At 36.7% G+C, this 17,703-nt stretch overlaps 1 protein-coding gene across 1 annotated transcript; it reads left to right on the forward strand.

The window, feature by feature from the left end:
- Positions 1–8,948: 8,948 nt before the first annotated feature.
- Positions 8,949–10,059, forward strand: LOC124938601 (60S ribosomal protein L21-1-like). Its single transcript, XM_047479072.1, has 2 exons — positions 8,949–9,249; positions 9,612–10,059. Exons 1-2 carry the CDS (start codon positions 9,013–9,015, stop codon positions 9,867–9,869), a joined length of 495 nt encoding a protein of 164 aa, XP_047335028.1. The 5' UTR covers positions 8,949–9,012; the 3' UTR covers positions 9,870–10,059.
- Positions 10,060–17,703: the final 7,644 nt, after the last annotated feature.

Raw genomic sequence — 17,703 nt, forward strand, 5'->3', positions numbered from 1 at the left:
CAATACTACACAAACTGTCACAAACCCTTGAACCAGGTTCAAGCGCGGAAGTGGTTTGTTTCAGGTTGAAGCGGCACACTCACAGGATAGGCAGAACCGTTTTTGAATAAGACAGGTTTGGAAATTGCTGGGTCGGTTTTCCTTGGCTTCTAAATGACCGACTGTCTAGTGTTTCCGGCCTTCTGTTTTGACCGATCTTGTCTTTCTTGTTCGGTCAGGTTTTTGGTCGGATTGATAACTTGACCGGTTGAGTTACTTAGCCTATTGAGTTGCTTGACCGGTTTCGTTGCTTGACCGTTCCTGCATAGGAGATTTGTTTGTGTTAAGTTCTATTAACCGGTCTAATTTTATCTAACAATTTCTCCCTTTTTGATTATTTTATTTAAAATATTCAAAATCCTGTAAGATTGCAAATATAGGCCGGTCTTGTTTTTAAGAGTTTGTTTGGCCGGATTTTTGGAAATTAACTTGGGAGAATTTTTTTTTCGAAAAAAAATTTGGAAAATTTTGAGGAAAATTTTTAAAAATTTTATATTTTATCTTATCAATTTCTTCCTTTTTGATTATTTTATTTAAAATATTCAAAATCCTGTAAGATTGCAAATATAGGCCGGTCTTGTTTTTAAGAGTTTGTTTGGCCGAATTTTTGGAAATTAACTTGGAAGAATTTTTTTTTTCGAAAAAAAAATTGGAAAATTTTGAGAAAAATTTTTAAAATTTTTATATTTTATCTTATCAATTTCTCCCTTTTTGATTATTTTATTTAAAATATTCAAAATCAAGTAGGATTGCAAATATAGGTCGGTTTCCAAAAATTACTTTATATTTATATATAAGAAGAAGACACCAAGGCAAAAGACTATATATATATATATAAATAACCGAAAATAAAAGTAAAGAAAGCCCCTATTTCTTTGATCTGGACGGTATGAATTATTCCATCATTGCATCGGTTGGTTGTCTCTTAGCCGGTCTAGAGGAGGGACCTTGACCGCCTGAGGTTTCGGTTTGAGGCTGACCGATCGTACTGATTGGAATCGCATCAAAAACCCGTTGTCTTGTGAGCTGCAGCTGATCATCTTATTCGAAATCATCCTCGGTGTGCAGAGCCGGGTTGAGAGGAGGGTCAACAACTGTCTCTGTGATTCTTTCCAGCAGCATGTTGACTTGCTCCTTCTTTGAAGGAGCTTTCCTTTTACGTGTAGCCGGAACCGAAGAGGAATGAGCCGCCTGGGACTCCTTGTGAGCCTTTTCGAAATTGCGGTATGTTTCGTGTTGAGCCTTTAACCGGTTAGCCTCTTCGGCTTGTTTGACCGCCATGGTTTTTGCGAGTTCCGGATTTTTGGCCGTTAATTTTCGTATTTGTTTGGCTATGTTCGCATCAGACCATGCTGCCTCCTTCTTTTTCCGCGTCTCCTCGTCCAGCGCATCTTGAAGTTGCCGGGCCGCGAGGGCATTCGCCTCCTCAATTGCCTTATCTGCAGCAAGTTTGGCCTTTATTAACTCAGTCACCTGTTCGGTGACCGCCTTGAGGTCAGCCTCAAACTTGGTGTTCCTTTCCTCAAGACTTGCATTCTTTTCTTCAAGATTTATGACTCTGTTGAGTGTTGAATCGGCTTGGGTACCTAACCGCTCCAGGTCCTCATCGACCTTTGTCAGCCGTTGCTCGGTCTTTTCATGAGACCGTTCCATCTCTGCTACCCTGTGGCTGACCGACTCGAGGTCATCCACCAAGTTTGGAGTCATATCCTCCAAGGCCTTTGTTCGCTTAAGATGAGCGCCGTACAGTACATCGGCATTACCGTAGTTGGTTTCGACTGACGTGATCCGCTTGAATGCCTCGCCAAGATCATCCTTTGTTGTCTCGGCTATCTTGATTGCTTGAACCGCGACTTTCTTAATTTTCTTCTTCCACGGTCGAACCACGTCGTTGGCAAATTCTTCGATGATAGATATGACCCTCTCTTCCGTAATGGCCGGTTTTGAATCCCCGGGTTGATCAGAAGCGCGTGTGTCGGTGAGAGGTGTCTCTGTCCCTTCGTCGGTCATTTGGATAGTCTGATCCGCTGGAGGAGAGGCTGACACTTCATCGATCGGGTTCTGACCGCCATCATCCCTATGAGACGGTGAGTTCGTCGTATCTTGATGCTCAGGCACCGCTTCAAGCCGCGCCACTTCATCGGTCAGGCCCCTTTCCTTGACCGCAAGCAACTCCAACACCAAGAGTTGTAATTGGGAATTCGGTGTTTCCGGAGTGTGCTTTTCTCTAAGGCATTGAATGTGTTCGGCTAGCTTTTATAACCGAGCACGCGGTTCTACTATTGCGTGTCGGTCCAAGGCTTCGTTGAGATCCTGAGCTTTTGTTAGGTTGGTGACTTCCTCCTCTATCTCCATCAACCTTTCGAATTTCTCTCCAGCGGTTAGACCCAGTAGCATTTGTTTGTAGAATATTTTATTCTGGTGCTGGAACCACTGACAGAATACTTCGTACGCCTCGCGATCTTGTTGGTGGATTTCGTCTATGATTCTGTTCACGATATTCTCGGCCATCTTCTGGTCGTTGTCGTTAGCGTGAACGTCTTCTTCCCTAGGGCCGTCTGCACCGGTATCAGCATTGTCAAGACTGGCCGATTGATCCTCGCTTATCCGGTCTTCCCCTTTACCGGACTAATCTTCTTCGGTATTGTGGGAATGTGTTCGGTCAGAGCTGGAGGCCGAATCTTCCTCATTGGGCGTTTCGGATTGCGGATCAGCAGATTGATTGGTTGTTTGTTTTTCTTGCTTCCGGATTTCTCTTTTACCGGAGCTGCTTTCTTAGCGCCTACTTTCTTTCTTCGGCCACCCGTAGAACCGGAGGCCTTCCTTGTGCTCTTCCTTTCCGTGAATTGGCAGGACCTTATGATTTTGCTTGAAGGGAGAAGAACACCTGGACCGGTATTGATGTTGTGATGGAGCATAATTTTCCCGAGTGGTATGGCGTATCCCCATGACCGGGTTGAATCTGGAACCACCATTTCCTTTAGGTTGTTGAAAATAACCTTGGCCCAGTTTATTTGAATGACGTTGAGTAAACCGGCAAGCATCTCAATCTTCGCCTTGGTGAGACTATCATAATTTCCCCCTCTCGCTTGGACCGATTTGGTGAAGATGTCACATAGCGGTCTGTATTTCGGTCGAAGTGATGTTTTCTTCCCGGAGACTTCGATAGGAGCCGCGGTTGCCAAGAGAACCTGGCAAGACGTCTCGAAGGTCTCTTGATCTAGATCCGCCGAGATGTTGCTTCCTTCCGATGGTAGTTGTAGGATTTCAGCGACCGATTCTTCTGTTAGTTCGAGTTGTTGACCGTCGATAGTTGCAGTGATCGTTCTTCCGGTGAGAGATGCGGTTCGGAAGAACTCGTTAACCGCTTCCTGGTATAGAACGAACGGACCGCCTAGGAAGTATTCGAGGCCGGACTCGGAGATCCGGGATTGGACTTGCTTTGACGGAGCCGACCCGTTTGCCCGAATTTCTTCAAAGTCGACCTAGAAAATATGTTTGAATAGTGCAGAGTCGCGACCCATTGTTGATGATTGAATCGAGAGAGAAAGAGAGAACTGTTTTGAGAGAGTTTGAGAAAGTTGAGAGTTAGAGAGAGAAAGTTGATTCGCGTAAGAATGAAATAAAATGACTAAGGACCCTATTTATAGATGCGGTTTGGAATCCCAACCGTCGCAAACCGTCCAATCACTTTTAGGCGGGAATTTTCCCTCCAAGTGTATTGAGCGGGAAACTGTGGGCGGGAAGCCATTGGCGGCAAGCCCTGGGCGGGAAAACAGAGCGAGGGTTCAAAGGAGGGAAATTTCCCGCCGAAGACTTTGGGCGAATTTTTTTTTTTAATCTTTGATTAAGCGGTTCTTCTTGAAACCGTTTATGAAATGATATGATTTGTTAACCGCGAAGATGCGGTTTCACGTTTGACCGGATATTTCAATGAAGACGAAGTTGTTTATCGATTTTAACCGGTTAGTTAGATGGATGTTCTGAATTTTGCAACTTTTGACCCAGTTATTAAACTGAAATGGATTTTCATTGAAGAAAAAGTACAAGATAGAGACCGAAACATGGATCGGTTTATAAATAGAGATACATAAGAAATAAATATATAACTTATGTAATGACTACCCTAGAAAGCTTTTCTTCCACCCCATCCATATTAAGAATGTTTGAAGGAGATGCCGGTGTGCCCGGTCCAAATTTTGGACGATATTTGAGGAGCGTAACCGAGACCTTTCTTGGTCAGCACCATAGTTTTCAGATTCTGGAAAATGACCGATGACCAATTGATAGGCGTATTGCTAACAATGTAGGTCATCATGTCAAAGATTCTTTTCGAGTAACGTTGATTCTGAGATTGACAAATGATAGATCGGTTAACAATCTCATGAAGGAGTTAAATGTGGTGGGCAATGCGGGTTTTTAACCCGTAGTTTTCCACCGGTACATCGGTTCCGGAGAAAAATTCTGAGTAATCGGTTGCTGCACTTCCCACCCGGGTTGGGAAGTCGGAAAACCCTTCTGTGGGCAGGTTGAATGTTTAAGCGAATTCGGCTTCATCCAGCTAGAAGGTATGATCTCTCACTGTGGAAATAATGTAGTTTCCTCTTATACAAGCACTTCTGAAGAAGGTCTTGACATCTGGAAGAAGTATAGGACCGGATTCTTCGAGAAAAGTGCGAAGACCGGTGTCAATGAGGGACTCAAACATGAGCTCCTTGGTTTCCAGGTCCTCGTGTTCCATACAGGAATCGAAATCGATGCTCAGGAAGTTTCCTAGAGTTCGGCTCGGCATGATTCAAACTTTTCTAAGAGAGAGAGAGTGCAAGAAATGTTTGTTTTGAGATGTGTTAAGTTGATTAGGGGGTGGTTCCTTATATACATCTGAATTTGGAGGGAACATATCAGCATTTAATGTTGAAGATCAGTTTTGTCTTATTAGTGAAGAGAATATTTATGGTTTCAAAATGTATTGGGAAGAGGTTACTTTTGACCGGTTACGGAGCTCGAGGTAAGAATCTAGTTCAAAAGTAACCAAGTTAGTTGGATAGCAATTACTCATGCGGTTGAGAGTTACTACATTAATTAAATGTTACTTTTTATTAATGACGGATGTTGTAAGAAAAGTGACCGATTGAAACCGAAGATAACATAAACCAAGCCGAAATGATCATAAAAGAAGTTGAACAAAGATACAACCGGTGCGTACATCAAAATGACCGGTTGTAGGAAGGAGTGACTTAATATCCGCTGGAGTTGGTGTGACCGTTGGGGTTGATGTGACGGTTCCTCCTCTTCCAAGCTTTTTCAAACCGCTCATAAAATGAGTCGGTGACTTCCTTGGTGAGTACTTGGGCTTGGTTCAACCCTTCGCCTGGACAGGTTGGAACTCCAAGCTCCAGAAGTAGACAGCTTAGTTGAGGAACGAGACCGACTATTCGCACGCTAATCATCCAGATTAGGTCGTCGAACAGAACCCTTGTCCAGTTGACCGGTACCCGTGGTTATAGCGGCCATCATGTTGAAAGCAGCGGTACAATAGGTGTTTGTCACATCCCTTCCCAGGATGCTTCGACCGATCACGTCGTTGAGAAGCTGGTATTCAACTCTCAACAGTGACTTGGCACCGTGGTCATCAACGAGTTGATTTGACCGGGCAAAGGTTAGGGAGATCTCGGCCTTTAGTTCAGCCAGAACATTGAGATCGGTCAGCCCTTGCTTTGGTAGGTCGAAACATCTTGCAAAGTCGCTTTCGGTGAAGTCGAATACAATCCCTCCTACTTTTGACTGAATATGTGTGTCAAAGTGAGGAGTTCCTCTGAAAACTCTGGCATTGTAAAAGAATTCCAGAACAGATTCAGGGTAGATGACGTGTTTGTCATCTAGGAAGTGCTGAAGGCCGGTGTCTTCAAGTGATTTAATCATCTTGAAGGCATCGTAGTGTTCAGTACTTAGAGCAGATTTGAAGTCCACTTGAAGGATGTTTGGAAACTGAGACATTTTGTCTTAGTGAGAGAATAAGTTATAACTTGTGATTGTTTTGTTTAAGGTTTGCTCAACTTATATATTAGTGGAGGGATGATCTTATTATCCAGTGTGTCACAGGTAATGATGTCTATTAACCATAGGATAAAATATTTTGCATGAAATAAGCATGTCTACAGCCTAGGATGTTGGTCATAGGCCTAGACTGTGAAAGATATCATATCTTCACGTCTTTTGAGGTATGACCAGTTTTACTTTGAAAAGGCAGTTTTTCAGAACAGATAAGTTTAAACACAGATAATTATTCCACATTTGTTTGGAAGCCAAATAATCCGAAATAAACTATTTCCGAACCGGTCAGTTATCAGTTGTTCGTCTGATGCGGTTATTTGGTGCATGCACTAAGTAACCGGTCGGTTTACTCTGACTGATAGACCAGGCGGTTCTTCCATAGAAACCTTGGTAAATTTGGAATTCGACAATTTAGGATGAACTACCGGTTTTGTCTGTCCGAACCGATTTCCCTTTTTAAGCATCCTTAGGAATGATCTGACTAATGTCGGTTAACCCGAGTGTGAGTCTGAATTGAGAAAACTTAGCTTCCTACAGAGGTTTTGTGAAGATGTCGGCTACTTGTTGATCTGTCGGTACGTATTCTAGCCGGATATGCTTCAGCATGACATGTTCCCGAATGAAGTGGTGCCTTATATCAATGTGCTTGGTTCTGGAGTGTAAAACCGGATTGTAGGTGATTGCTATGGCACTTGTGTTATCACAGAAGATTGGGGACTCTTCGGCTGTGATGCTGAAATCTTTCAGTTGTTGTTGAATCCAAAGAAGCTGTGAACAGCAACTTCCGGCTGCCAGGTATTCAGCTTCTGCGGTTGATGTGGCAACTGATGTTTGTTTCTTGCTGTGCCATGAAACAAGTCGATCACCTAGGAATTGGCATATTCCGCTTGTGCGTTTTCTATTAACCTTGCATCCTGCATAGTCTGCATCTGAGTAACTTGTTAGGTTAAAAGATGAGTCCTTTGGATACCACAAACCGACGTCAGGAGTTCCCTTAAGTTATTTTAAGATTCTCTTTGTGGCTGTGTAGTGAGATTGTTTTGGATTAGCCTGGAATCTTCCACACACACCGACCGCAAAAAGAATATTCGGTCTACTTGTTGTCAGGTATAGGAGAGAACGGATGATTCCTCGGTAAGCTGTCAGGTCAATTGCTTGACCCTCATCATCTTTGTCCAATTTGACCGATGAGCTCATTGGAGTAGCGGTTGAGGAGCATGTGTCCATCCCAAATTTCTTTAGCAGTTCCTTAGTATACTTGGGTTGGCTTATGAAAGTTCCTTCTTCGAGTTGCTTAACCTGAAGACCTAGGAAGAATCTTAATTCTCCCATCATACTCATTTCAAATTTGTTAGTCATCAGGGTTGAGAATTTATCACACAACTTAGGATCGGTTGAACCGAAGATGATATCATCTACATATATTTGAACAAGTAGGATATGTTCCTTTTTCTCAAACTTAAAAAGTGTTTTGTCCACCGAACCGATGGTAAAATCATGTTTTAACAAAAATGCGGTTAGTGTGTCGTACCAGGCTCTAGGAGCTTGCTTTAGACCGTATAAAGCTTTGTTTAACCGGTATACATGGTTGGGTAGTTCAGCATTTTTGAAACCGGGTGGTTGCTCAACATATACCTCTTCACGTAGGTCACCATTCAAAAATGCACTTTTAACATCCATTTGAAAAACTTTGAAATTTTTGAATGCAGCAAATGCTAGAAAAATCCTAATAGCTTCAATCCTAGCTATAGGGGCAAATGATTCTTCAAAATCAATGCCTTCTTCCTGTTTGTATCCTTGTGCCACCAATCTGGCTTTGTTCATCGTGACCAAACCGTCTTCATTGAGTTTATTTATAAATACCCATCTTGTTCCTATGACTAGTTGATATTTCGGTAAAAATTTGGAATTCAGGACCGATCATAGTAAACCCATGAAGCCGAGATGCTAAGACAGACCACCTAAGACAGCTATTTAATTAAAATAAAAAAGACTTAAAAGATTAATTTATTATTTTTTAAATATAAAAGTGTGTAATTTAATTGTTTTGACAATTTTTTTTCCAAACTTAGCTTGGCTAGATGGGTTTCCAAAAGAGAGAGAATAGGATAAAATAAAAATTATATTTTTTTTATTTAGCAGAAAAGAAATACTATTATTAAATATAACCAAATATATATATATATATATATATATATATTTTGTTGAGATATAAAACTGACTATTAATATTAAATTTAGTAAAATTAAATTATTATTTTTAATATATATTTATTAAAAAGACCTAATTATCTAAGAAAATCCATAGATAAATTATTCATAATTATAACTATTAAAAGCTTTTACAATTATTAATAAAATTGTATGATTTTACAATTTTATAGGAACTACTAGTTTGATTTATGTAAATTTTTAAATTAATTATACTATAAAGATTTCAAATTTATAATGATAAAATTGTAGGACATTATAGATAATTTTGATTTTATAATTTTATAAAATATAAAAATGAATTTATATTTATAAATAAAAAAAGACTTATTATTTATCTTAACTATGTAAATGATTGATCAACTTTCTTTTTAGTGTCAATTTATTTATTATTAATTTATAATTTAATTAAACATAAAAAATAGTAATATACTTTAAAATAAATTCTTAAAGTAACTCCTTAATTTAAAAAGTTTATAATTGAGGAAGGTTTTAAGTAATCTTTTATTTTAACTATGCAATCTGAAAACATAATAGGCCTGAATGTTACACGTTTAATGGGCTGACTTTAAACATGTTTAATGGGCCTTATGATTAATGAAGCACCCATGCAAACCCTAGGTAGCATTCACTGAACTATGCTCATAAGGGTTTGATAGGCCACTCTTTTGAGCCACGGAGTAGAGAGAGAAATTGAAAGTGAGACAAGATGCCGGCTGGTCACGGTCTGAGATCGAGAACCAGAGATCTGTTCGCCAGAGGCTTCCGCAAGAAGGGTACCATTCATCTTACGACCTACCTGAGGACTTACCATGTTGGGGACTATGTTGATGTCAAGGTGAACGGCGCCATCCATAAGGGAATGCCACATAAGTTCTACCATGGTCGTACTGGCCGCGTCTGGAATGTTACCAAGCGCGCCATCGGCATTGAAATCAACAAGCAGGTCTGTCCACTCTTTCTGGATCTAAATTCATTATTTATACAGGAACTAATAGTTTGTGCTATATTTCACCCATTATGAAAATCTTTCTTGGTTGTTTTTTGGTTAATTGTAGAACTTATAAGAATTTGAAATGGGACCCTCAATTCAAGTTTCACCCTTACCTAGCCTAAACTATTTCAATGTGCTATTTTCAATGATGGAAGAGAGCTTTATTCCAAAACTCATCCTGGGGAACTCAGAATTCTTTTCTGTTTTATACTGTTCACTTGCTATTTGACCCTTACCTTCAATTGATAATCTTTTTCCATCAATCGATGATAAACCGTTGAATCTAATCATGTAATGCATGGAAACAAAATCAGGTTGGTAACAGGATAATCAAAAAAAGGATTCATGCTCGCATAGAACATGTTCAACCTTCCAGATGCAATGAAGATTTCAAGTTGAGGACCAAAAAGAATGACCAACTGAAAGCTGAAGCAAAAGCAAGAGGTGAAGTCATAAGCACAAAAAGACAACCACAAGGTCCCAAACCAGGTTTCATGGTCGAGGGTGCTACCTTAGAGACTGTCACTCCCATCCCGTATGATGTTGTCAATGATCTCAAGGGTGGCTACTAGGTTTGTTGTTTCTTGTTTGTTTTTGTTTTGTTTTGGTTAATAACAAGTAACATATTTCAAGACCTTGGTGATTTGTAGTTTTCTTCATTTTTTCTTTTCATAAATGCAAATTTTGTTTAAATTAGAGATAAGATTGCTGTAAGTGTTTAATTGATATGTTGAAATTAAATGGTATTAATCCATTCTTGAATCTTGTTGTTTATTGTCATAGGGCTCTAATTATAAAAGAAGCGATGCATACATTTTATAGATTTAGGATTTATTTCCATTGCCATATATTTATTAGCCTTGTGAAGATTGAATCTGGTCAAGTATGGTAGGTCAAAGACAAGCCCGTGTCTTGTTTCATATTAATCTTGTTTATGGAAAAGTATGTTGTTTCTATTTTCATTTTGTTAAATTATTTGAATTTTTGTTTTTTTAAAATTTAAATTTGTTAAAGATAAAGTGTGGAACGGTGTAATTTGATGGTTAGAATCATATTTTTTTTGTTACAGAGAATTTATAAAACATGTATCAAACAAGCTATAATTCATAGGTAATCTGGTGATCTGTTCCCACATTTAGAAAAATATAATAACTCATAAGGAATCACATGATAGTTCATTTAAATTTAAAAGGTACACTTAGGTAGGTGCTGAATCAAGGCTCTCAAAATCGAGAGTTTGCGTAAAATCGTTATACAGTTATAAACTCGTAAAATCATTTAGAGTTTACGTGAAATCGAGTTTACGTGAAATCGTGAAAGTTTAATTTAAAAAATAATAGTTATATATTATTATTATTATTTATATATATAATTAAGTATTTTGTACTTAGTCAATTTTAAAAATTAATATTTTAATATAAAATTAATTAAAAAATAATAATAAGTAAATTACACTATAAAAATTATATTTACAAAATTAATTATATTAATTAATTAATTTAAATAAATAATAACATTAATTTTTAATTTAATTAATATAAATTTGTTTTATTAAAAGTAAAATCGTATAGAATTATAAAATCGAAATTATTTATAAAATCGTAAAATCTTATTATCGTAAATTTAAAATCGTAAGAGTTTACCTATTTAAGAGTTTACTTAAAATCAGACTCGTTAACCATATGTAAAATCGTAAAATAGTAAGATTTTAAGAGTCAACTCGAGATTTTAATAACCTTAGACTGGATCATATTTTTATGTATAGAGAATCACACATTCTTACAGCCACATCCACGATGACTAGAGAAGAGTTTTTCTGTTTGGTTTGGATTATTTTAATAATCCAAACAAAATTAATAATCATTTAATTTATTCTTATTAATTAATCACTCAAATCATTAACTTCAATTTAAAGGACAGTGACTTTTAAATATATTTTGTTTATTTTGATAATTTTATTTAAAAATAAAATTATAATATTTTTAAAAAAAATAATTAGTTTTTTTTATTATAAAATAAAATTATAAATTAAGATAATAATTATTTATGAATTATGAAAACATGTTAGGAATATGTTTTAGATAGTTTTAAAATATTTATTATTTAATTTATAATATTATTTGTTTTTATATATTTTTTATATTATTAAATTAAATAATAAATAAAAATAAAAAATAATGAAAAAACTGAAAATAAAATATTTATATTAAAATATATAATTAATAACGTTAACTTCTTAAGTTAATAAAAGATATATTTCACTTTATTTGATAATACATTGAACAAAATAACATGTCATTTCTCAGACTAGGGTTGCAAATGAGCTGAGCCGAGCTCAAGTTTGCTAGAGCTCGATTAAATATTTATTAGCTTGACTCGAACTCGAGCTCGAACGAGCTTATAAATTTAGGTTCGACTTGACAATATTACCTACAAGCTCGGCTCGACTCGAAAGCTTGAACAAAAATTGAATTTTCAAGCTCAAACTCGAGCTTGAGCTCAAACTCGATTCGAACTCGAAACAAATTTATTTGTAAAATTAAAATATCAAACTTTCATGCATCTTAAACATTTAAAATATGATATTTCAAAATTAAAATATAAAACAATCATAAATATTCAAAATTTTAAATCATGATAATCCAAAACATTAAATCACCATTACTAATCAAAATACAAAAACATAAATTAAAAAATTAAAATACAAAGCTATATAAATTGTTTGAACATTCAATAAATTAATCTTTTTTAACTCATGTTCTTCAATAATAACACATACAACTGCACATGTATTCAATAATATGAAATGTCCCATGAAACTCACATCACCCAAAGCTCATATTACACATCACACTCAAAGAACATCATTACACATCACCAAGGGTGATATCTTCTTCTTCTACCCATCTTTCATTCAATCTTTCCCAATATCCCATGTTTTAATTCACTTTCCTAAAATGCACAACTTTTCTCTTTAAATTCATTAATTAACCATTAATTATACATTTCTTATTAATTAATTATTTTATTTTATCAATATAAAAAATATATAATTAAAATTAATATTGCTTAATTAAATAATTTAAATAAAATTTAAATAAAATTTAAATCTTATAAATTAAAATAATATATATCACATAAATATTAAAATAAAATATATTAAAATAACACATATATTTTATCATTACTTAAATTTATAAATAAAATATATATAACTAAAATTAAAATTAAAAATTAACATAAACATAATAAATTAAATAATTCAAATAAATATTATAAACTAAACTAAAATATATTATATATTTTATGGTTATTCGGTGTATGTTCCGGTATTCGAGTTAATTTTAATAAGTTAGAAATATTTTTTTCAAATTTTGTTTCGAATAGAAGAAGGATGAGGTTGACATATGTGTTGGGGTTCAGAATTGGTGGTCTTCCGTCAACATATTTTGGTTTGCCATTAGATGCTAAATTACGATTCAAGGTCTTTTGGGACCCGATTATCACAAAAATGGAATGTAACTGTTTAAATGGAAAAGTAAAATAATATTGAAAGGGGTCAATTAATCCTTATTAAAAGTGTGTTTTCATCTATGCCGACATATATGATGTTGTTATTCATTCTCCTAAAGAGTGTAAATTTCTTTGGGGATTTTTTAACCCATCGTTTTGTCATCTAGCTAGTTGGAATAAAGTTAAATGTTGTAAAGATCATGGAGGTTTAGATATTAGAGATCTTATTTATTTTAATTAGGCTCTTTTATCAAAATGGTGTAGTAGATTTGGAACGAAGTCAGATAGTCTTTAAGCATCGATAATCAGATGTAAGTATGGTCATGATTGGTTCGGTTGGTTCCCCAAAATGTCTAATTATCTGGCGGATTGTAGCATTTGAAGGGAATTTAGTGTATGTGGAAAAGTTTTTGTGAGCAGTCTAAATTCATTGTGAGGGGTGGTTCTTCGATTAATTTTTGGGACGACATTTAGTGTAGTGTCAAAAGTCTAGTTATGACGTATCTTGAGCTCTCTTCCATTGTTATATGTAGAGTGTAACATTTAAGAACATGCTTCAACACCGGTTTAGTGGTTTCTCTAGCCAAATTATATATAGAAGGAGATTAAAAATTATAAAGACTTCATCCCATAATAGAGTTTTTACTTTTGGTAGGACACAAACAAGTGTTCCCGTCTAAACAAGACGATATACGTTGGAAGATATGGAAAAATTACACGTGGGGCATTGCTAAAAGTTGTTCGCTAAGATGATTCTATATAACTTTTGTTGAGAAAAATTTTGGGAGTCAAAGTTTTCTTTCAAGATCTCGTTCTTTGGATGAAGCGTTATTCACGGTGGAATTTTAACGGATGATATGTGCATGAAAAAATGTTATATTATGGTTAATCGTATGTGTCACGAAGATATTGAATTGGCAATTCACTTCTTTGTATTGTCGAGTGGTGACTAGTATTTGAAGTCTTTTGATAGGATCGGCTTTATCGATAGAGAGGGGGGTCTGGCTATTGATAAAGGCTTATGAAAACGGTTTGAAAGAAATCTTGTTAGAGATTTAATTCGCTTTCTATTCTACGGAAACCCTTGCAAACACTTGAAACAGAATCAAGGCGGAATTGTTTACTTGGGTTTGAAGCTCAAGATAAAGAATGAAAAGATGACAGAAATGAAAGAACACAGCAGTTTGTTTATGGATGTTCGGAGAAACTCTCCTATGTCACTCCTTCTTCCAACCACCGGAAGGATTCACTATAATATGATTCGAATCAAATACAGTTTGCACACTCTTAGCTCACTATTGAACAGAACACACTCTGTTCAATTTACAAGATGAAGAATATCACTCAGTTAATGGTGTTTTTGATTCTAGCTCTCTTAATTCACACACAGTACAATCAGGAAATCAGCTTCACAGTATGAATATTCAAAGGCTTGATTTCTCTCTATAATTCAGGCAAGCAAAATTATCTCAGAGATTGTAGATTGGCAATTCAGTTCTTTGTCCGTTGTCCTTGAGATTTGATAAATACTGGGCAGAGACTAACGGTCGAATCTTTAGAATGATACGTGGCACTCTTCCATTGGAAAGCCTCCATTGTACACAACAGGTTCTGAGTACAAGGATCGTGGCCGTACAATAACCGGTACAGCGCCGAATATTCCATCAGAGATGTACCTACAAAACAAATAATATGAGGGAAATTCTCTTACGTGGCATTCGTTGGTTGGTTGCATATAGCTATCGTACTAATCTTCACTAGAAAGTGGAGGAGGAGTAGAGTACAACTATAGCACGTGGGTAGGCGGGTGTTAGCTTCAAGTATACTGCTTAAACATAACATTAGACGTATTTCAGTTAGACGACCTCGTCTAATGAAATCAAACATCCTCGTCTAAGAGAAAAATCCATTAGACCGCCTGGTCTAATCGGATTAGACTTACGTCTAATTACAATCACTTCAGACTAATCTAAAGGAGTTAGACTACACGTCTAACTTTCACTAATAAGACTTCACGTCTAATCATTCACTAACTATTAGACTGCACGTCTAACTCCACTAAGTTAGATTGCACGTCTAATTCCGGTTCTACTTCAGACTTGTCTGAAAGAGTTAGACTACACGTCTAACCTTATGTTTCTATTAGACTGCACGTCTAATTACGGTTCAACTTCAGACTTGTCTGAAGGAGTTAGACTACACGTCTAACTTTCACTAATTAGACTTCACGTCTAATTATTCACAAACCATTAGACTGTACGTCTAACTCCACTGAGTTAGACTGCACATCTAATTTCGGTTCTACTTCAGACTTGTCTGAAGGAGTTAGACTACACGTCTAACTTTCACTTGCTATTAGACCGCACGTCTAACTCCATGAGTTAGACTGCACGTCTAATTCCACTGAGTTAGACTGCACGTCTAATTCCGTATACATTAGACTGCACGTCTAACTCCGTTGAGTTAGACTGCACGTTTAATTCCGTATACATTAGACTGCACGTCTAACTCCGCTGAGTTAGACTGCACGTCTAATTCCGAGATCTATTAGACTGCACGTCTAACTCCACGAGTTAGACTACACGTCTAATTCCGAGATCTATTAGACTGCACGTCTAACTCTACGAGTTTGACTACATGTCTAATTTCGAGATCTATTAGACTACACGTCTAACTCCACGAGTTAGACTGCACGTCTAATTCCGAGATCTATTAGACTACACGTCTAACTCTACGAGTTAGACTGCACGTCTAATTACGGAATCTATTAGACTGCACGTCTAACTCCACGAGTTAGACTGCACGTCTAATTCTGTGCATCTAATGCCAAATCGGTCTAATGAGCCTCATTAGAGCCAAGTCTCATGAAATATGATTTCGATACACCTGTATCAAAGCGCATAAATCATTTAATCATCAAAATCCCAATAGTCAAACTATTTCAACACATAGTCAAAATAATTTGACCCAACAATTTCCCCTTTTTTGATGATGAAATTTAAAATCTGCATATGTATACCAAAATACGCATTCATCATATAAATAAACAAACCCTGTTCACTTACAGTACACTTCACAAACTTCCAAAACTAATATTCAAAACATCATCAAAGAAACATTGTTTGAGAAACTTAAATAGAGTAGGAGAAAAAAATGATTGTTCTTCCTTTTTTACTCGAGGATCGGTTAGGCTCATGTCTTGATCGGTTAACATATTTAGAAAAGGAGGAAGATTGCGACCACCACGACCGCTTCCACTTGATATACCACCACGATCACCGCCACTGGCACGACCTCTTTGATCAAAGCCAGATTGCCTACCACGACCACCACCACTGCTTCGACCTCCACGATCACCATTGCTTCGACCTCCGCCTCTTTTAGTTGGCCTAGGATTTTCATCGTTGCTTGGTGCTCGTCTAGATATAGTGTCGGTTGACACACCGTCACTTCTTCTGCTTGACTCACCTTGGGTGATTCGAGGTTGATCTCTTTCAGCATCAGCTTTCGCGTTCTCCTTTACTTGAAACTTTCTTACAATTGAGTCAGCAAATTCCAGTCGTTCACCATCTGTTCTTCTTAAACATCCTTGGATTTCCACCATCTGGTTCTTCATTAAGCTGAGTTCATCCATAGTCTCTATATGACGACCATCATTGATGTGCCTTTCAAGGTCCATCATTTCAGATTGACGACTGTAGAGCTTCTTTTAAAATTTGGAGAAGTTTGAATTTGAGATGCGAGTCTCATACATGTTCTTCTTCATAGAATTGTCCAATTCAGTAAGAACAACCTCAGCAAATTCCTTTCTCTCTTCTTTCTGGGTGTTCAAAGCCTTTATCATGTTTGATCCCATTGAAACCACGTTATTCTGAAGAGATGAGAGCACAGAAGTCATAGAATTTAGAAGCTTAATACCTTTAGCAGAGGATTCTTCATTAGATGAATTCTCTTGAGACTCTGCTGCCATACTCTGAATGGGTTAAAAATGGGTATGAATTTGCATGGATTGCTCCGGTTGATCCTTCTCAGCTTCATTCCCAACTTCATTCTGCTCTTCTTCTAACAATTCCCTTTCAGCTCTCTGAAATCTTTCATACAAATCTCTAGAGTAGTGAAGAGGATTGTTGACATTTTCATGAACACTTCCAGCAATGATATTGGGGAATGGAAGAGGCCTGACATAACTAGCATATTGGTTCTGTTCCTCCTCAGATGAGGAACTCTCTTCTTCAACATCTTTTTCTTTGGAGGGTTCCCCCTCAAATCTGATAATCTATGGTTGAGAAACTTCAGCCACCTTCTCTTGGGCTTCCTCTGTTCTCACAACAGGGGATATAACAACATTTTCATCAATAGGAGCTTGAGCAGACTCCTCGACAACATCTTCTTCCACCACTTCTTCTTCATTCGTTAGATGAGCTTGTTCAGGCTCTTGAACAATCACTTCTTCTTCATTCATTAGATGGGCTTGTTCAGGCTCTTGAACAATCACTTTTTCTTCTTCTAAATGAGGATTCTCTTGAACAGGTTGATCCAAAATACTTCTTTCTTCAGCAGAAAGATTCCCAAATTCAATCAAGAGAGCAACATCTAGCTTATCTGTATCATCATTAACATCAAAGATATTCATCGGTTCATCATCATCAAAAGGATTTGCTCCAGAGCAATTAGCGCCATGAAAGTATCGGGTAGCAACCGAGACGTAATTATCAATGATGTCGTCCAGTCTCTTCAACACTTTTACTTCCACTTCAAAGCCTTTCTCAACAGGGTTAAAATTAGCCTTTCTAGCTTCAAGAATTAGGAATAGTGCTCTTCCACTTAAGAATACTTCAACAAGATCCTTTCTCTTCAGAGCTTCAGCCACATCTGAAATTTTAGCCCACTTGA

This window comes from Impatiens glandulifera, chromosome 5, assembly GCF_907164915.1.
Source record: "Impatiens glandulifera chromosome 5, dImpGla2.1, whole genome shotgun sequence".
Classification (NCBI taxonomy): domain Eukaryota; kingdom Viridiplantae; phylum Streptophyta; class Magnoliopsida; order Ericales; family Balsaminaceae; genus Impatiens; species Impatiens glandulifera.

Bases quoted from the DNA above. Each gene is read 5' to 3' on its own strand.
- LOC124938601 (XM_047479072.1), top strand. From the start codon at position 9,013: ATGCCGGCTGGTCACGGTCTGAGATCGAGAACCAGAGATCTGTTCGCC. The intron at 9,250-9,611 runs GTCTGTCCACTC...AAACAAAATCAG, and splicing joins GCATTGAAATCAACAAGCAG to GTTGGTAACAGGATAATCAA.